Source organism: Diospyros lotus, chromosome 13 (genome assembly GCF_014633365.1).
Source record: "Diospyros lotus cultivar Yz01 chromosome 13, ASM1463336v1, whole genome shotgun sequence".
Taxonomy (NCBI): Eukaryota; Viridiplantae; Streptophyta; class Magnoliopsida; order Ericales; family Ebenaceae; genus Diospyros; species Diospyros lotus.
The window spans coordinates 34,070,177-34,092,568 of NC_068350.1; the positions used below are offsets into that span (position 1 = coordinate 34,070,177).

At 29.5% G+C, this 22,392-nt stretch overlaps 1 protein-coding gene and 1 pseudogene across 1 annotated transcript; one reads left to right on the top strand and one right to left on the bottom strand.

The window, feature by feature from the left end:
* Positions 1 to 78: 78 nt before the first annotated feature.
* LOC127787954 (transcription elongation factor SPT6 homolog) lies at positions 79 to 4,351 on the bottom strand. Its single transcript, XM_052316049.1, has 8 exons — positions 4,151 to 4,351; positions 3,952 to 4,032; positions 1,903 to 2,035; positions 1,732 to 1,816; positions 957 to 1,110; positions 737 to 872; positions 385 to 652; positions 79 to 301 (listed from the first exon to the last, which is right to left on the bottom strand). The coding sequence occupies exons 1-8, from the start codon at positions 4,182 to 4,184 to the stop codon at positions 164 to 166; spliced, it is 1,029 nt and encodes a 342-aa protein (XP_052172009.1). The 5' UTR covers positions 4,185 to 4,351; the 3' UTR covers positions 79 to 163.
* Positions 4,352 to 6,987: 2,636 nt separating this feature from the next.
* Positions 6,988 to 21,871, top strand: LOC127788203 (acetylajmalan esterase-like; annotated as a pseudogene).
* Positions 21,872 to 22,392: the final 521 nt, after the last annotated feature.

A 22,392-nucleotide genomic window follows, 5' to 3' on the forward strand; every position in this document is an offset into this window, starting at 1 on the left:
AAATGGAACCTACAAGGAAGAACAAATGCTAGGCACACTAATATGGAGAACTAATCTAACAAAACAAAAATTGATCAATATTGAATATACAATACTTACATCTAACTTATGAATATGCATGAACTCCAGAAACCTCATAATGTCATCCTTGTTTATTAACATCTCACGCTCCCCTTGAGTAGTTGCTGTCTTTGCTAAACAGAGAAGTAACACCAGTCACAAGCTGATTATAAATCCAGTTACTCTCCTCCTCTATGCTCATCCCGTCTGTTGGAGGAGGACCAGTGCTTTCCTCAGATATCTATGAGGAATAGGAGTTAATTCAACGAATAACTCAAGTATCAAAGTGGTAAAAAAGAATATCTTAAATGTGTATTATCTGACCTGCATTCTTTCTGGTATGTCTATTTCCCTAATCCGATCATCATTCTCTGTCATATACTTCTCAGAAAGAACAATTGGTTCAAATTCATCCTCAAGCCTCCTGTCTCTCCATTCACTAGATTCATCATACTTGCCCATTTTTGCTAATCCTTGCTTGCGGAGCCTCAAGAGTTCATCAACATCACCAAATATGTCATGAGCTTCCTGTAGTGCCAATGAGGAAACTCCAGGTGCCTGCCTAGACTTCTTCTTGTTTGGCTTCCTCCGTCTGCATAATAAATAAATTACAAAGAACTCAAAAGATCATGTTGAAAATAGAATCTTTCAAATACACACAAGACGGGAACTATACCTCACTGGAGCCCCGTGTTCATCAACTTCTTCTTCATCCACAATAAAATCAGCCATTTCATCCTCTTCACCAATATCACCATCCTCTTCTTCCTCTGGATGTTCCTCTTCTTCTGCAATATCTTCAAGCGGTGGTCCTGCAACATCAAGATATTACAAATGAGACAGCAATAACACGAATTGATAAAACAATCACAGTAGATTATAAATGATAAATCTACCCTCATCATCCCCAAATAAGCTCCTTTTGAGCTTCTCCTCAGCTGTCCGTCCACTCTTTCTACTTCCATCAAACTCCTCATCATCAGAAAACCCGGAAGGCTCCTCCTCCGTATCTCTCCGAGCTTTCTTCAGCCGCTTGAACTTTTTGCTCTCCTTATGCAGGTAACAGCAGAAAAAAATGTCAACTAAGTGGCATTTGACAGAGTTTCTAGCTTTCTGTTTTAAGTTTCCAACTTTAGTTTCCATTTTTTTATGTTCAGTTTTCATTTTCAGTTAAAAAAAATGAAAACTTAATATGTTATTTAATAAGTTTGGCTTGTTTTCAACTTTGGATTTGATTTTTTTCTTCTTCTTCCTCTTCCTATCCACTGCCGATAGGAGTCACTAGAATCTGGCTAATCCCTCTGATAATGAACATCACCAGTTTGTGGGGAAAGGAGGGGATGGAGATAAAATGAAAATGAGACGAACATTATAGATACAACTTTTTGGTGTTTTCACTTTTTCTAAAAGGTTTCATAAGTTTAAAAAATGAAAACAAGCAATCAAGCAACATTTTATGTTTTCCTTTGAAAAATATTGAAAACGTAAACTGAAAACAAAGAACAGAGACCTACCAAACAGGGCCGAAAACATTCCAAAATTAAATTGCCACTTAAGAAAGAGTGACGAAGAAAAGCATATAAACCCAACTCAATAGTGTCAGATAAATAGATATACATGCATATGCATGTATTGATACAGAAAAATACAGAGAAAGGGAATGAAGCTCACAAGTCTTGGACGATGAAAACCAGATATGTTATCCTCAAGAAGTTCATAATCATCTTCATCGAGGACATAATTTTTCTCTGATTCTCTACAAGAATTGGACAAAACAGGATAAGAATAGGAACTTATCTAAAAGAACAATGGCCCACATTTCACACGAGAAAAAAAAAAAACCTCCGCTTCTTTTTCTTCCTCCTTTGCCTCTCCTCATCACTGTCTACTCTCTCTTCTTCTTCCTCATCTTGTTCTTCTTCATCAACTTCATCAACAATAAACCCATCTTTCTCATACTCATCTTGCCCTTCCTCTGTTTAATAAGACAACCAAACTGCATTAGATTGTATTCACATGCTATGATTAATATGTCGATTGCTGGGCAAGCAATACTTATTGTTCTATGTTTTGTACAACATTCACGTTAGCATCTATTCACACATAGAGACCTAAGTACTGGCAGAGAAACCTTAAAATTCTTGCACATATGAACTGTGTTCAAGTAACAAAAATTCAGTCAACTTTTAAAATTACAACATAAAAAATTTCTCAAATGACATCCAGTGACTCTCTACTGCCATTCAATTCAAACATTTTTTTGCCTCAACAAGACTTGACCACTAGGTGGAGTTGGCAAAATGAATTTTATCTACCAATCATCTCTATAGGTGGCCACGTCTTCTAGCAAGAAATAAACAATAAGATCATTAAATGAGTTGATAAAATTTAGTTTAAACATGATAGAAACATAAACTATTAAGTAATGCTATTGGATAGATTTATACATGTATACTTCAGAAAAAATAATTGTGAACTAAATAAGAAAATATTTATGCCATTAAGCTTATGGACGCATATATATCAACGAACAACATAATATATGTCACTTTAGCATTGATGATAACATATATCACTCCAGCAATTAAGATAAAACTAATGAACACCAACAACTAAATCTTTACATGTTAAGATTAGGAGCACTAGGATCCTCTCAATTCAATGCCAATCTCTCACACTTTTAATCGAAATCAGAAACAACAACAGAAATAAGAAACTGAAATGCAAGAACAGAATTTAAATGAGATAGGAACAACCAAACACACAAGTAAACAGGCGCAAGTTATCCTGGTTTGGATTGCTTGAAAGCAACCCTACATCCAGCCTCTTTGATCCAAGAGCAATCCACTAGAATGAATGAAACCAGTACACAAGAGTCCCTCTCACACAAGTACAGTCAATCTTGGAGATTACAAAGTCTATCTTTCTTCTAGCTTTTCTCTCACACGCTGCACTCGCACACCAGAATGAATGATCGCCCCCAAACGGCTGCCCTATGTCTTCTATTTATAGACATTATGGGCAGATGTTACAAAGGAAATAAAAGACGACACATTTCCTATTATAACCCCCATACATAAGTACATAACTATACGTAGAATAAACTGCCGCTTGATACTATGGACTTCGCTGGTTTCTTCTAGGGCTTAAACTCGATGCAAACTACAACATTACAAATATCAAAAATTACATACTCCGATCTACTTGAACGCTATAAATACATGAACAATGTAAATAGAATTAGAAGGACAAGGAAATCTTTTTTCTTTATGGAAATGCATAATTTTTTATTTAAAACTTTGTGATTCCTTCAAAGTGAGCCGCATGGATATTGACATTACATATGATATAAATGCTCTAGCAATAAATACTAAGCACATAAATAAAACAGAAATATGTATCATGCCATTAACTCTCCCACACCAACTCTTAATCTATGTGTAACCATATTAATCTAAGAATAGATTCTGGTGAAAATCATGAACTACAAAAATACATACCTTGCCATTAAGTTTACCCGTATAAAACTATACACAAGCAGATATATATATATATACTAACATAAGTGTTCATTTTAATTAAAATGTGAATGAAATTAGCAAAAGCTAAATCTCCATGGAAGAGAAAGCATTAGTTATTCGACCAACAGAAACCCTAAATGAAAAACGAAAATTAAAGCTCCAAAGCTGGTTTTTTCCAGTGCAAAATGATGCCTTTTTTCTTCCCTGAGTACATAAAATCTTACACAAGCTAATAGACAAACACGCATACCCTAATCAAATCTCAAATCCTCCAAAACCCTAAGAGAAAGTAAATTAGAGAGAACGTAACAGATTACAAATACAGAACATGAACATGTTTTCGCGAACCAGAAAGGAAAAATCAGGTTACCGTCTTCTTCATCCTCCTCCTCCTCGTCGACCGGGTCCGCATCAGCAGGCTCCCTCTCCTCTTCCCCAAATTCCACCTCCTCTGCACCAGTTAGGACGAAAATTCAAGCCAAAATGATTCCCATTTTCAGAAGTATAGATGGAGAAAGATCGAAAACGATAAAGAGATAGATAAACTTTGGTCATCGCGGGACTTTTACCTTCGTCGTCCGAGAGGACAGTTTTTCCAGCCATTTTCTTCAACGGGCAGAGGAAACCCTAGCAGCCGCAGAGATAATGTGATTTATAGGCTGTGAAGCAAAACCCTAAGGAATGAACTCTCACAGACTTGTAACTAACGAGAAATTCGCGAGAGAAAGAGAGACGGAAGGGCCGGGGGGGGAGAGAGGATGGAGAAGCAGACGAGTCGTTCATGGCAATATAGGGCGTTCAGAAGAAATGTTCCCGTGCAATCACCCACATCGTGTTACGATGAGACCGACACCATGATAATTGATGATTCGGATACGGCTACTTTGGATCATCCTTTCTTGTGAGCCCCATCGTTCAGTTCTTTGATTTTATTAGAGAAGATAAATTACAGAATGTATCTCAAGAAAGTCAGAGTTCAAACTTGTGACTTACTAAAATGATACCAGCATATCACTGCCGACTTACTAGAATGATTCTAGCATATCACTGTCGATTCTTTACCATCCAAGCTATGCCCAATATATAACTACTCTTATAAAACTATTAAGTTGAATTGAAAAATTATTAAAGTAATTGTGAGATTATTTGATATTATTTTGTTTTATTGTATCTTGTTATATTACGAAAGTATTGTTAATAAGATGGTGTTTGCTAATTCATTTTAGCAATACTTACAAGAATTTAGTAACTTTTCACAAATAAATTTCTCAAGACATTCATAATTTTAATTGTAAGATTCGAATTGTACGGTTATAGCACACATCAAATGAATCCTAAACCATATCACATTAGCACCATGATGAAAGAAGCATAGATTTCAAATATTTATAAAATTCACTACTCTTTTTCTTGAGTTTTATGAAAGGTAGTAAGTGTCCATTTATATTTGTCTCACCATTATAATAGATTTCAAATAAACAAAATAAGTACAATACACGAGGAAATAAAATAACCTACTTTGTATTAATTATAAGGTTATTAGACTGTATAACAACTAAAAGTGTGACCCATGCTATGTACGTGCAAATAAAAATGTGCTCAACAATTAAAGTTTAGGTCTTTTAGACAAATTTACATTAATGTGACTTTAGGTGTAATGAATTTTATAATTATTTTTTATAATTATTTTTAATTTTATATTTTTATATTTGGGGTAAAGTTTTAAATTTAAATAATGCAACTTTCAATCAAATGTTTGTAGTTGTAAAAGCAATCATCTAATCAACTCTATTAATTTTTTAGCATCAAAGTTATAAAATTGTGATTGTAATAGTTTTAGTTCTCCATAAATATTTCAAATACATTAATGATATTTTAGATTTAGCTCAATCCAAAAATGCATCTCTCATAATACTCTTAGGGAGCGTTTGGTACAGGAGAAATTTTAAGATTTCTAAGAATGTTAGATTGAGAATCTGTATTTCCATGTTTAGTACAACATTTTTATAAAAAGAATATTAGGAAATAGGATTCCCGATAATGATTTTTAAGCAACTTTTTCATAAAAAGATTTTCACGGGGGATTGGGAATCCAAATTTCCCATAGACTTGGGAATGTTTTTAACAAATAAAAAGACTAAAACACCCCTTACTATTTTATAACCACATATTATATATATTATATGTGTAATATATTTATATTAAATATATTATATATACATATGTATATATTTATATTATTTATTATAAAATATTATATATTTTAAAGTGAATATTCATACAAACATATGTATATATATTATATATATACACACATGCATATATATACATAATGTGTAAAAAATGACTTTTTTTAACTTTCTAAATATATTGTAGATCCCAATATTTTATATAGTATAAGAAATTTATTATTTTTAAATAAAAAATTAAATAAGGATAATTTTAAAAAAAGAACATGAATTCTCAAAAATATTACATTTAAACCAAATATAAGAATGTAAGATTATCAGAAAATAATACTCAACATTCCTGAGAATGTTTAAATCTATCCAGACATAAAATTACATAAATCCTGGGAATCAAAGATTTCCGAGAGAATTCCCAATAATCATGAATCCCAAGAATTTAAAAACTTCTCCCGTACCAAACGCTCCCTTAAGGTAAATCAATTATACTAAATGTTGAATTACATACTCTTACTAATATCTCTTCAAATTAAGCAATAAACTCGACTGCGAGATAAGATTACTTCTTTCAATCTAGCAATCAATTCGAGTCCCAATAAATTTTTGATTAACCCCCTTTCGCCAGATCTTGAGAATGTGACTTTTAGGGATAAACCCAATATCTTCAAATTCATTTAGGATTACAATTCCTAGATGATATTCAATAAAAAGACATAATCCTAAATTGAGGATTATATCTAAACTAATATAAATAGAGAATGATTTCCTTTCTAGAATAAATAAACATCCTAGAAAAGAAAAATAAAATGCTCATCTAATTGTGCTAAAAAATAAAATGCTCAAAAAAGCTTCTCCAAATCCAATTACAATTAGGAAAACAAGCTCAATATTAACCTATACATACTTGGATTATAATTTAAAAAAATATCCTAAATTGAAAATATACATAATTCTAGTGGAATTTGGATTATAATTTAAAATAATCAAAATTAAGAAAAGATATAATTCTAGTAGAATTTGGATTTCAAATAATCCTCTATAAATAAACCCTTTGGTGAAATCTTTAGCCACATTATTCCAACAACAAAAACTTCTCTATTCTTCTTTTCTCTCGAGCTATGGCAGCTAGTCTTCAATCATTTGTTTTCTCTTTTTTGCTACTAATATTCGTGTCCTTCACGCTTCTTCCTTCTAACCCAGTTTAAGCTAATCTATTGTTAATGTGTCATTTTGATCGAATATACCAACTAAAAGATTCAATATCCGATACAAGTAATTTAATTTGTGAGAGTACGATTGGTGTTGGAACACTGTTTGCTAACCTTCCTTATGGGGAGACTTATTTCAAGAATGCAACCGAACGTTACTCGAATGGATTGTTGATGATCTGTTATTTGGGTATGCAATTTCTTTCTTTTTTGTTTTTGTTTTTGTTCACACTTAGTTTTTATCTAACTTAATTCATTACTCAAATTATGTACTCTAACATTTTTGCAGCGATGGCGACAAGCTTACCTTTCCTATACCCATACATGAATAAATGGGGAGACTTTAGACATGGCATAAATTTTGCAGTTGCAAGCTCTACAGCATTGCCCGTGGAATTTCTAGCCAAGAAAAATATTTCAACTATGGTTACGCGTAGTTCACTTGATGTACAACTTGGTTGGTTGTTTGCATATTTTAACTCTACTTGTCACAACGAAAGAGGTTGGTGGCTCTACTAAATTATACCTTATTATTAATATGAAAGATTATTAAATTGTTATAACGAGAGATTTTTATTTACGCTTTCGTGGTCTTGATTAACAGATTGTTTGGAGATGGTTAAGAGTTCCATTTTCATGGTTGGAGAGATTGGAGGTAATGATTATAATTACTCTTTATTGGGAGGTAAAACTATGAAAGATATAAAGGATATCATACTAGATATCGTAGGAGCCATTACTGATGCTGTTATAGTGAGAAACTTTCCTAAACCTTATTATATTTCTATTTTTCCTAAAGCATATCTAAATTATTCTTTACTATATTCGAATATAATTGTCTTTTGTGTGTGTGTGCGTGCGTGTTTGCGCAAACTGTAATTCAATATGGAGTTGTTTGAGTGGTGGTTCCTAGTAATTTTTCAATAGGTTGTTTTCCACTTTATTTTACTATTTTTGAGACCAACGACACGACAGCCTATGACGAATATCACTGTTTGAAAGAACTAAATGGTTTGTCAATCTACCACAATAATCACTTAAAAAATGCCATTGAAGAGTTAAAACAAGAATTTCCAAACACTGTAATTGTATATGGCAATTACTATAATGCTTTTGAATGGCTTTTCATGGAGGCCCCACACAGGGCCGACCCTGAGATGTCAGGGGCCCTAAACGAAATTTTATATAGGGCCTTTATATTTAAAAATAAAATTATATATAACGAATACAAATAAAATTATATTTAAAAATAAAATTATATATAACGAATACAAGAAAAAGAAGAAGATAAAGAGGGATGCTGGATCCTGGATGGAGCAGTCGCAACTCGCACGCACGCACTGGAAAAAGAGAGGCTGGAGCACCAGAAAAATGAAAATAAAACTTCTTTCCGTTTTTGAAAATTTTATTTATTATATATAATATTATATATATATATATGTATAAAGCTTCACTGGCAAAGAAAAGGGGCGGGGGTTCAAATTTCTCCTTGCAGGCGATGATTGCACCTGCCACCACCATCAAATCAATTTAATATCTCATCTCATTAGTTTATTTTTTTAATTTAAAATTAATTAAACATAAAAATGGGCCCAAATTAATTTTAAATGTGCCCATGCTTAAAAGGCTACCCGGGCAGCTGGGCCTATGTCAATAAGGTCAGGACCAACTTTGGTGGGGGGCCCAAGGCAGTTGCCTACCCTCAGGGCCGGCCCTAGCCCCACATATTGGTTAGTATCGCTTTCACTAGCATTGCTAATTATAGATTACTCATAAGATGAGTAGTTAATTATATTTATTTCATTATGACAACATAATTTGACGAAGAATCTCTCCAGAAAATGTGTTGTGGTGTTGGAGACGAATACAATTCCAATATGTTCAAGAATTGTGGAGCTCTTGAGGTAGCTGTTTGTTCAAATTAAGATGAATTCATCAGTTGGGACGAGGAGCATTTAACGCAACATGCTTATCTAATTATGGTTGGAAGGCTTATTGAAGACATGTTAACCAAACTTATTTACAATTTTATTTAGATGAATTTCAAATTAGCTAGAATATGATAGATACAATACCTAACGGCGATGAATTTATTTAATTAAATTTTTTATTCTTTGTTTTTAAAATTATTGATAGATATTGGAAATTATAAAAGTCATAGCCTTGTTTACTCAATGTGAAATTTGGATTGATATTAATTTTAATTTTATTTTTTATTTGTATTTTAAATATATTTTGCTATTTAATATAAGAATAATAATATAAAATCTATATATATATATATTATAACAAAACAGCCGTCAAATTTTTTTCCGCCCATTTCCAATTACTATTTTGATATTTTATTATGTTTTTTTAATTTTTTTTACTTACCCGAAATGGAATTTTTATAGGTCATTAATTAAGTCTATATTTGTGAAAAATATGTAGTTCTTGGAATATGTAAATGATTTTTTTCATGGTTAAATAGTGTTTGGAGAATGTGTAAGGTATATGAAGAGCTAAGATAAATATTATTAATTTATCCATATTATTAATTTTTAAATATTAGCATAAAATTTTAATTAAAATAAATTACAGAAAAATAAGACTTTTTTAAATCAGGAGAAATCTTGAAATATTAGATAATATTGTCGAATATCGATTGTTAAGTAAATTTTTTATTTTTTTATTTATATATAGTTTAATTAATTTAAAATTATTTTTTTATAATTTTAAATGTTATAATTTTATATATAACTTAAATGTTATAATTTTATTTTTTAACTTTATTTTTTGTTGCTTTTTTAAAAATGTAACTTGTCTTAAATGTAATAATTGATTATTAGGAGGAATATGTAAAGTCATATATGGATAATCAATTTTAAAATTTTGATTATTATTATTTATATAATTAATTATTTATTTAAATTGTCTTTATTTTATATATAGTTTAATTATTTTAAATTTATTTTTTATAATTTAAATTTTATAATTTTATATATAACTTAAATGTTATAATTTTTTTTAACTTTATTTTTGTTTGTTGCTTTCTTAAAAATGTGACATGTCTAAAATGTGGTAATTGATTGTCAAGAGAAATATGTAAAGTCATGTATGTATAATTAATTTTAAAAATTTGATTATTATCATTTATATAATTAATTATTTATTTAAATTATCTTTATGTTATATAGTTTAATTAATTTAAATTTATTTTTTTTATAATTTTAAATGTTATAATTTTATATATAACTTAAATGTTATAATTTTATTTTTTAACTTTATTTTTTTTTTGTTGCTTTCTTAAAAATTTGATCTGTCTTAAATATGGTAATTGATTGTTAGAAGAAATATATAAAGTCATGTATGGATAATCAATTTTGAAAATTTGATTATTATCATTTATATAATTAATTGATTATTTAAATTATTCTTATTTTATATGTAGTTTAACTAATTTATTTTTTTATTTTTAAATGTTATAATTTTATATATAATTTAAATATTATAATTTTATTTTTTAACTTTTTTTTTTTGTTAATTTCTTAAAAATTTGACCTACCTTAAATGTGGTAATTGATTCTCAAGAGAAATATGTAAAGTCATGGATAATCAATTTTGAAAATTTGATTATTATTATTATTTATATAATTAATTGATTATTTAAATTATCTTTATTTTATATATAGTTTAATTATTTTAAATTAATTTTCTTATAATTTTAAATATTATAATTTTATATATAACTTAAATGTTATAATTTTATTTTTTAACTTTATTTTTGTTTGTTGCTTTTTTAAAAATGTGACATGTCTTAAATGTGGTAATTGATTGTCAGAAGAAATATGTAAAGTCATGTATGTATAATTAATTTTGAAAACTTGATTATTATCATTTATATAATTAATTAATTATTTAAATTATCTTTATTTTATATAGTTTAATTAATTTAAATTTATTTTTTTATAATTTTAAATGTTATAATTTTATATATAACTTAAATGTTATAATTTTATTTTTTAACTTTATTTTTTGTGTTACTTTCTTAAAAATTTGATCTGTCTTAAATATGGTAATTGATTATCAGAAGAAATATGTAAATTCATGTATGGATAATCAATTTTGAAAATTTTATTATTATCATTTATATAATTATTTAAATTATTCTTATTTTATATATAGTTTACTTAATTTAATTTTTTTTATATTTTTAAATGTTATAATTTTATATATAATTTAAATATTATAATTTTATTTTTTAACTTTTATTTTTGTTACTTTCTTAAAAATTTGACATGTCTTAAATGTGATAATTGATTGTAAGGAGAAATATGTAAAATCATGGATAATCAATTTTAAAAATTTGATTATTATCATTTATATAATTAATTGATTATTTAAATTATCTTTATTTTATATATAGTTTAATTAATTTAAATTAATTTTCTTATAATTTTATATATAATTTAAATGTTATAATTTTATTTTTTAACTTTTTTATTTTTTATTTTCTTAAAAATTTGACATGTCTTAAATGTGATAATTAATTGTTAGGAGAAATATATAAAGTCATGTATGGATAATCAATTTTGAAAATTTGATTATTATTATTTATATAATTAATTGATTATTTAAAATATCTTTATTTTACATACAATTTAATTAATTTAAATTTATTTTTTATAATTTTAAATATCATAATTTTATTTTTCAATTTAATTGATTATTATCATTTATTTAATTCTCATTTTTTCCATTAGTCTACTCTGAAGATGTGCTATGTGTTGGACTTGAAAAAATTAAATGCCAATTAAATTTGTGTTTTGAAAGTTATGTTGAGTAAGATTCAAATTGTGTGGCAAAGCGTGGGAAAAAAAAAGAAACGTAGAGTGTGTTTGATTGCACACATTTTTCATGGAAAATATGTAATTATTACACATTTTCTATGGAAAACAATCAAACACTTTTAATTTTTTTATGGAAAAATATGTACGGTACAACCATTTAAAGCTTCTTTCCATGGAATTCATTTTTCAATGGGGTGAGATGGTTTTTATTTTCTAGGCAATATTACCTAAAATTAAATTCTAAGTAATACAATCAAACACACCTTTAGAGTGTGTTTGATTGCACATATTTACCATGAAAAATATGTAATTATTACACATTTTTTATAGAAAATAATCAAACACTCTTAATTTTTCTATGGAAAAATATGCATGGTACAAGTATTTAAAGCTTATTTCCATTGAATTCATTTTCTAAAGGTGTGAGGTGGTTTTTATTTTCTAGACAATATTACCTAGAATTAAATTCTAGGTAATGAAATCAAACACACCTTTAATGATGCATGTGATTTGATAAATCGAGAGAAATAGGAGAATTTGAAGGAAGAGAAATCCTTATCCTTATATATATAAAAGTAGGATAGTCACTGTTAAGAGTTGACTTGCCCAATTTCTCGCCTAAACTGTGCTAATTTATTTATTTTTTTCCCAAGCTATTACTCTGCTTATATTAATTATTTAACAAGTTTCAATGTAGCAGGTTTATTGAATATAGCAGATTTCAATGTACTAAAAAATAAATTATTCAATAATATTTTATTTAATTTATTAAATACAACAAGTTTCAACGCACTAAACCAAAAAATTAATTATTTAATTTATTAAATATAATAGGTTTCAATGCACCAAAAAATAAATTATTCAATAATATTTTATTCAACTTATTAAATACAACAAGTTTCAATGCACTAAAAATTGAATTATTCAATTTATTGAATATAGCAATTCCAATGCATCAAAAAATAATTTATTTAAACTTATTAAATACAAGAATTTTCAATGCACCAAAAATAAATTATTCAATTTATTGAATATAACAGTTCCAATGCATAAAAAAAATAAGTTATTCAATTTATTAAATACAATAGATAAATATTTAAGAATTAAGAAATAAAAAAATATATCTTACACATTAAACAATAGATAAAATTACCCCTCCAAACAATTGGAACACTATTTGTCAAACAAAAAAAAATTCAAGCTCCTTATGGCATCTGAATACAACATATAGTGATTAAATAAAATATATAATTATTTAGTTATGATTTATTCAATTTATTAAATACAGCAATTTCAATACATCAAAAAATAAATTATTCAATTTATTGAATACAACATATAAATATTTAGAAACCCAACAGATAAATATTTTTTGGTGGAGGTTCCAATGCATAAAAAAATAAATTATTCAATAATAATTTATTCAACTTATTAAATACAACAAGTTTTAATGCATCAAAAAATGAATTACTCAATTTATTGAATATAGCAGTTCCAATGCATCAAAAAATAAATTATTCAATTTATTGAATACAACAAATAAATATTTAGCAATTAAAAAATAAAAAAATATATCTTACACATTAAACAACATATAAAATTACCCTTCCAAACGAGTGAACTGTCTTTGGAACCTATTTGTCAAACCAAAAAAATTTCAAGCTCCTTCTAGCATCTAAATATAGCATATAAATATTAAGGAGTTAAAAAATATATATATATCTTACACATTAAACAGCAAATAAATATGATCGATGATGATTTAGTGTTAATTCAATATCTTACATTCAATTTATTGAATACATGCACCAAAAAATAAATTATTCAATTATGATTTATTTAATTTATTGAATACAACAATTTTAATGCATAAAAAAATGAATAATTCAATTTATTGAATACAACAGATAAATATGTAGGAATACAATAGATAAATATTTTTTGGTGCAGATTCTAATGTACCAAAAAATAAAGTATTCAATAATAATATATTAAACTTATTAAATACAACTAGTTTCAATAAATTGAAAAAATAAATTATTCAATCTATTGAATATAGCAGTTCCAATGCATCAAAAAATAAATTATTCAATTTATTAAATACAACAGATAAATATTTTAAAATTAAAAAAATATATCTTACATATTAAACAGCAGATAAAATTACTCCTTCAAACGAGTGGAACGTCTTTGGAACCTGTTTGTCAAAAAAAAAAAATTCAAGCTCCTCATGGCATCTAAATACAGCATATAGTGATTAAATAAAATACATAATTATTTAATTATGATTTATTCAATTTATTAAATACAACAATTTCAATACATCAAAAAATAAATTATTCAATAAATTAAATACAACAGATAAATATTTAGAAATCTAATAGATAAATATTTTTTTGTGTAGGGTCCAATTCACCAAAAAATAAATTATTCAATAATAATTTATTCAATTTATTAAATACAACAAGTTTCAATGCATCAAAAAATGAATTACTCAATTTATTGAATATAGCAGTTCCAATGCATCAAAAAATAAATTATTCAATTTATTGAATACAACAAATAAATATTTAACAATTAAAAAATAAAAAAATATATCTTACACATTAAACAACATATAAAATTACCCTTCCAAACGAATGGACTATCTTTGGAACCTGTTTGTCAAACAAACAAATTTTCAAGCTCTAGCATCTAAATACAGCATATAAATATTTAGGAATAAAAAATAAAAATACATATCTTACACATTCAACAGCAAATAAATATGATTGATGAGGATTTCAATGTTAATTCAATATCTTACATTCAATTTATTGAATACAGGCACCAAAAAATAAATTATTCAATTATGATTTATTTAATTTATTGAATACAATAGTTTTAATGTATCAAAAAATAAATTATTCAATTTATTGAATACAACAGATAAATATTTAGGAATACAGCAGATAAATATTTTTTTGTGCAGATTCCAATGCACCAAAAAATAAAGTATTCAATAATAATATATTAAACTTATTAAATACAACAAGTTTCAATGCACCAAAAAATAAATTATTCAATTTATTGAATATAACAGTTCTAATGCATAAAAAAATAAGTTATTCAATTTATTAAACACAATAGATAAATATTTAGGAATTAAGAAATAAAAAAACATATCTTACACATTAAACAGCAGATAAAATTACCCCTCCAAACGAGTGGAACGTTTTTGGAACCTGTTTGTCAAACAAAAAAATTTATCTGCTCCCTAAATGGCATCTAAATACAGCAGATAAATATTTAAAAATACAGCAGATAAATATTCTTCATTCAACCGATTTCTCTGCAAACTAAAACTGAGACATAGTATTTGCCATGGCTGAAATACTGCATATGCTGAGATATGTTGACAACACTCGGGCGAATTGGGCGTTTCAAGATACGAGTCATTCGGAAGTGGAAAGTTTACAATTATCATAACCAGAATAAAGTTAACAGCATTGCTTTAGTATTGTCTGACATAGATGTAAGTTTGGAAAACGCTATTTTTTGTTCTTACCATGCACTTTTGTTGTTTTTGCCAATATATAATATGTGTAATGTGTCATTTATCATGTTGTGTAGGGGACACGAATGCATGCAATTGACCCATGTAGGTCTTTTTTTAAAGAAACCTGTGTTAGTCATAGGCAAATATACGTTGTAATATCAAGAGTTACAAGTCACAGTGGATTGAAGATGCTAATATGTGATAAAGAGGGTGAACAAACAACTTCGACCACAAATGTTGTATATAGAGAAGTCTTCCAAAATTTACTTTAATCACAATGAAATAAAATTATTGTTTCTTCACTAATTCATGTAGTATATTAAATTTACTATAATCTGTATTTCATATTTTGAACTATTATTTTATATATATATATATTTATTAAATATTATATCCCGTGCATCGCGCGGGTCAAGAACTAGTTAATAAAAAAAAGTAAATATCTCTATTTTTTCTTCCTCTCCATTCCCGTTTAACTCTTTCATTTCCTCTCTTCTCCTTTCTCGATTATTCTTCTCAAATTTTCTCTTATTTTTTACTTTTATTTAGTAAATTTCAACCGTATTTTTTTACCCACTTTGGTTTTCTAGTGTAACATAGTACCACTATTCTGTCAAGTGAGTGATGTGAATGCAACTAAGAAAAATTAGGCCTTGAGAGTTTGTGTGGTATGCACATATGAGACAAATACACGTAAAAATCCAAAAAAAAAAACCGTCTACCCTTGAATGCATATTTCAGAATAAAGAGGTTGGTTATCGTTTATTTTTTTTCCTGTTATTGTGTAATTTTTGTATTTTTTACGCATTGCTTATTTATTACATGTTAATTTAGGTTTATTTTTTACATGGTTTCAGGATAGAGTTATGTGCTTTTAATTGTTCATCTACCCTTAAATGCATATAAAAAAATCTTTCAAAATCTATAATCTTTTGGTTATATTTTCATGATTATAACACGATTATTTTATTTATTTTTTACTTTTTTATTGTGATTTTCATTTATTGTAACTACTAAATTATATAACTTTCACTTTAATATATATATATTTTTTACGATATCCATGCATCGCATGGGTGATCCACTAGTTAAGTAATAAAATTGAGAAAAAATAATAACAAACTTTATATTATTTATTTTATTCTTTCCTCCCCTTAAAAAAAAAAAATGAAATCAAAGATTTGTATTTAAAGTGATAGTTTTATATCAATACGTTATTTCTATATCAACGACCAAATTTCAAAGGGTCAAAATTGACCTTTTGACCCTTTTATTTTAACACAAACTGTTACTCATGAAAATGAAACGAAGGGAGGCGATACGGATACCCATACCCATATGGACGTGATGTTGAAGATCTTCAAGTCTGGCCAAGAAGACTGTCACTTTCCCGTGAAACCTGCATTCAATTCAATTCAATTCAATTTTCCCTTCAATTCTTCAATCTTCTCTTTCTCTTCTTCAAATGTTCCTGCAAGAAAGAAAGAGAAAAAACCAAGAAAAAATATCTGGGTATCAACCTCCAGACTGCTTCTGGCTTCATCACAATTTCTGAATCACTTGCTTCTGGCTTTCGATTGTTTTACGTCTTGGTTTCTTTTGTTTCATCCTGGTATTTTTCTCATCCCATACTACATTTTGTTCTGGTATAATCCATTCTGGTTTGGATAGAATTAGAGTTCTAACAATTTAGAGTTGGGTTTTACTGCAATTTCCATCTCCTTTTCTCTACAATTTGTTTCTCGGCCGTGTTGAATCTGATCAATTACATCCGGGATTTGCTAGGTCTTCCCTGCTAGGATTCTTTCCCCAAAAATGGTGAATCTTAGTTTGATTTCAGGGAGCAAGTCAGGGAAATCAGTGAAATTGAGTTTCAGAATCCCTTATTACACTCAATGGGGGGCAGACTCTTCTGGTGTCTGGTTCTGAACCGGTGCTTGGTTCATGGAATGTTAAGAAAGGCCTTGTGTTTAGTCCTTGTCATGAAGGTGGTATCTACATTTTGTCTAGATGTATGGTGTTCACATGATTGACATTTTCTACTAACTCCTGATAAAAGGGGCTAAGCAATACAGCATCAAATTTGAGGGTGTTGATATCTACATTTTTCCTCCTGGGGCTTAAGTCATACCGAGTCATAATTGAAGGGATGTTCATGTAATTAAGTCAATATTATTAATTCGTTTTTGAATTACGAAGTTCCTTGTGCATGACAGAATGAGAATATATAGAATATAATAGAATTATTTATGCTCTGTTTGTGTACTAATAAGTTACAACTAAATCCTAAGAATTGAATAGAATGGTTATATTTCTAGTCCATTTGTATCACATGATTTTTTATGTTGGGTGGTTTAAAGAGAGAGTTTCCTTTGGGATGAGAAACAAAGATTGAGAGTGTTATTGTTGCTTAATTGGGAGATTTGATTTCGTAATCATTCCTTAGGCTGGTTTTCTTATGTGTTTTTAGCCAGAAGATATATATACTGCACTTTCGTTCCCTAGGACGAGATTCCAACTTTGGGTTTGGAAGCCTGAACAGATATTGGGGTTGACTTGAATTGGCAAAATGTTAATCATTTAAAGACTAAGAATTAGCTTCAAAAGCAAAATATAAGCTGCTAATACAAAGATGGAACCTGGAATTTAACAGAAAAAGGTAGAATTTGGAACCTAGAAGATGCACTTGGGAATCCTATAAAAGTATGTTTATGAAGTCGTGGGCCTAGTTCCCCCCCCCCCCTCCCCCAACTTGAAATATGTGTACAGATATTCTACATTTTTCAAATTCTGAGAGCAAAGTTTGGAATAGTTTTTTCTGAGAGTATGTGGCTCTTTTAGTATATCCGTCCTTCTTAATTTCCACATTTAATTAAGATGAAGGCTACGTATAATATTTGCAATTTCTTAGGTGGTGGCAGTCTCCACCTCCCCTCACCCCAACACACACACACACACACACACACACACACACACACAAGACCAGCCTGTTAGCCTATTTTGCATAAGGGTTTTTGGTACCAGAAATCAATGCTTTAATAGATAAATTATTCAGAACACCTCTTTCATACTTCTCAGCACTTTAATGCCCCCATGCGTCAATGGTTGCTAAAACAAACCTCCCATGATTCTTTCAAATTGGGGAGCCTCATGCATTAGGCATGCCATATATTGCATTCCTATGATTTCCTTTAGCTACAGTTCTTGATTTAGTAGCCTAATTTTCTGGATTTATGTTTATGTTTGCCTTATGCTTTCTTATTGTTGGGATGGATTTGGAAATTTCCTAAAGTTGTTAGTTCAATGCCTGAATTTTAGTTAAAACTTCTGTCATTCTGTGGTTCAGACAGGTTCGGATGATCTCCCTTTTAGAAGTGCCTTTATAAATGTCATCTTCCACAAAACTCGGAGCTTGGATATTGAAGGATCCTCAGAATAATTTTGGTGAGAAATGTAATCTCAATTCAAAGTAACTGGATTTTTCCTTCTGACATTTGTCTCCGGTTTGGAATCACCATCTGCTTTGATGTGTGTTGTTCATTTGTCTCTGGTTTGGAGTCACCATCTGCTTTGATGTGTGTTGTTTGCATGTTAACATCATAAGCAGATTCAGTCATTGTTCATTTCAAAATTTGCTGCCCAATTATGGAAGAAGTATCAACAGGAGATCTCTATCCTGGATGATATTACACAATTCTCTGCAAATAGTTGGGTACTTGCAGATTTTCAGGAAGATCTATTTTTAATACGTGGAATTTATTTTAAGATCTATTTTTAATACATTGAATTTATCAACTGTTGACTTCCTTAATTTCAGCACGTATATGTGTACATTTTCCCTCTTTTTTATAATTAAATCCATAATTTCTGCATATTTATGTAATTATAAGTTCTGTAATATTGGGGCATTGGAAAGTTCAGGAGGCACTTAAACTTAATTACACTGGTGAATCAATTTGGCAAGCAGATTGCATTATGCAAAAGGATGATTTTCCTATTAAATATCCTTTTGGCTGTCCACATCTGGCATAAGTTGTGACGTATTAATTATTTTATTTTATTTTTTTAACCTCTCTCCTCCTCCCCCCCCCCCAAAACACGTTGGTCTTTTTTCTCCCTTACCAGATAGTTCACATACAGATACGGTAAATATAGCAAGGCAGGGATCTTTTCCTTAGAGATTGGTCAAAATCGAGACCCAATTGTTGACTTCTCAACTAGCCAACCAAGTTACATTCTGCTTTGAGATGGAATGATGCGGGTATGCTGCTGATCAGAAATCTGTTCTGAGTTGCCTTACCATCAAGTATAAAATGGAAGGAAATGGTCTCATTCTGTTAATTTGTTTTGTTAGGAAATGGCTTGGCCAGGCGCTGGTGTGGCAATCCCCGTGTTGTCTGTTAGATCAGATGCTTCCTTGACCTGAAGTTAATTGTAGACTGGCCCGTTGAATCCAGATTTCATTTAGTTCAGCTGTTACCTATCAATGACACATCCGTTGATGGGATGCAGTGGGACTCATATCCATACGGGTAAAACATCATACGTAATATGTTTGACAAGACTTCATAAGTTGCTTGCTTTTAAAGTTTTTTCTTTTCCCCTCAGGAAGTGGACTTTTCCCTTTGTAAACCATTGAATGTAGTGATATGTGATCTTTATTTGTGTTACTTTTACTGATCCCACGTGACATCTTACAGAATATCACAATTGGCTCAAAATTGTTTGTAGGGCTGCAAACGGACCTGAGGCATGTATCTGGCTGTTTTTGCTCTCTAGGTTGCAAGAAGCGTGTACGCTTGGCTGAGGCATGAGTCTTTCCAATAATTTGTGTTTTCTCTTGGCTTGGCTATCAGATTGCATGCCTACAAAACTTATATGCACTGTTAGATTTTATGCACATCTTTTGGGAATTCCAAATCTTAGTCATCTCGACTTTCCATGCCCTAATTTTTTGTGGTTGAATAAATGAGGTTAGTGATTGATTAGTTTTTGTTACTCAAATGTGGCACTGAAAAGCAAGTTGGATGTGCCATGCCACATCAAAACACATTTCATAAGTGCACTGGCGCAGACATATGATTACTTGATTGCTTGTAACTTTATCTTTCATCACATTTTTTTTAGCCTTCTTATAATTTTCTATGTGGCAAAATAGCAAATGTGACCTAGCTTAGACTTGCTAAGAATATGAATTCAGAAATAGAGACGGATAAATGGCTTTGTCTTGTTGTTCAGTGACTTTAATGCTCCTGAATAATCATTTTTCGTCATCGTATGATTTGAAAATATTGTAATCTCTTATCTGTCTTGTTTTTGGTCGTGCAGCTCCCTTTGAGTATTTGCATTGCACCCATTGTACCTGAGAGTACAGGCCCTTTGAGATCAAGGTGGTCAATGTAACCGTCCCGTTGTTTGTTTAAGCGTGGATAACCTTTCCTGAGAACTGTATATATCATGGCCTTTATTTATTGCAAATTTTTTATGGGGGTAGGTTTTATTTTACCACCTTCCTCGACAATGGTATTTCAAGGTGCAGGAGACTTGAACCAGGTCCAACAGCCCTGTACCATTCATCTCTCTCTAGAAAGAAATAACTGGTGGCCGTTGGTTACACCAACAAAATTGAAGCATTTGTTTGTCATGTACATTTTGGAATATCTGGGAATCCTGTACGGCTGTACCATTCATCTCTCTCTCTCTTTTTTAACAATAGATACTGCTGCCTGCATTTTTTCAGTTCAGGTTTTGTTATGTGCAGGATGTGGATTCTGAGGCTACCATGGCCAGAAAGCTTTCAATTCTGAGAAGGTTTTTTGATCTTGAGAAGGATACGATACTAAACTCAAGTTCCTTTGGTAAATTTTTCTCTGAGACTGAGGTTATACATTTACGGCATCCTTTTCTATTGTGGCTAGAGTACATTTCTTTTTGCCCTTAAAACTACCTCATTGGGTAGTTCACTCTAATATTTATTTAAATCTCAATGCAATCTTTGACTCTTCTTATTTATCTGTCTGTATTTCTGATTGTTCTCCTTGTCTTCTTGGGTCACTGGACAGGATTGGTTGAAGCCTTATGCAGCATTTTATTCTCTCCGGGATTTTTTTGAATCTTGAGACAACAGTCAATGGGGTCGATTTTCTTCTTTTTCAAGAGGGAAGGTTCATATACTTCAGATCTTCCTTCAATGATTTTAATAGTAGACTGTTGTTATTGATTTTGGTCAAATAAAAGATGTTGCTACGAAGTGGTTTGTTAAATAAGGTCAATGTATTTTTACAAGTAGACTGATGTAGGAGATTGGGACTCCTCCCTTTTAAATTATAATCCATAACATCCCCCCCCCCCCCATCCAGGTTGAGAAGCTTGTGTCAAAGGACAGCATGGCCCTAAGTTGTCCGTATTTATGTACCATGCATGGCCCAAGTTGGCAATAATCCTGTTCCTTTTCTTTTATTGTTTAAATGACAGTTGGCAGAAGCTGCAGAATTTGCAGGACGAACACATGTACTGGAGCATCTCCTGATTATTTTAATAAAATTGGGGCAAAATTGGGGATTCCCAACTTATAATTGGGAGGAGATGTCAAAAGACAATTATGCTTGGTGGCGTGCCTGCTTAACACAGGTTTTTTTCTTAGTATTATAGCTCCTTTCTCCAATGGCTTCTTGGTTATATGATTTTTTTTTTACTTGAATAGGATATGCTTCTATTAAATTTCTTATTCTTGGTTATATGGGATTATTTCCTTCAATCTAGCAATCAATCGGAATCCCAATAATTTTGTGATTAGCCTCCTTCTCCCAAATCTTAAGAATGTGATTTTTGGGGATAAACCTAATCTTGTCAAATTCATTTAAGATTACCATTCTTAAATGATATTCAATAAAAAGACATAATCCTAAATTGAGGATTATATCTAAACTAATATAAATAGATAATGATTTCCTTTGTAGAATAAATAAACATCCTAGAAAAGAAAAATAAAATGCTAAAAAATGCTCATCTAATTATGCTAAAAAATAAAATGCTCAAAAAAGCTTCTCC

Bases quoted from the DNA above. Each gene is read 5' to 3' on its own strand.
- LOC127787954 (XM_052316049.1), bottom strand. From the start codon at position 4,184: ATGGCTGGAAAAACTGTCCTCTCGGACGACGAAG. The intron at 873-956 runs GTAGATTTATCA...TTGATGTTGCAG, and splicing joins CTTATTTGGGGATGATGAGG to GACCACCGCTTGAAGATATT. The intron at 302-384 runs GTCAGATAATAC...TATTCCTCATAG, and splicing joins ACATACCAGAAAGAATGCAG to ATATCTGAGGAAAGCACTGG.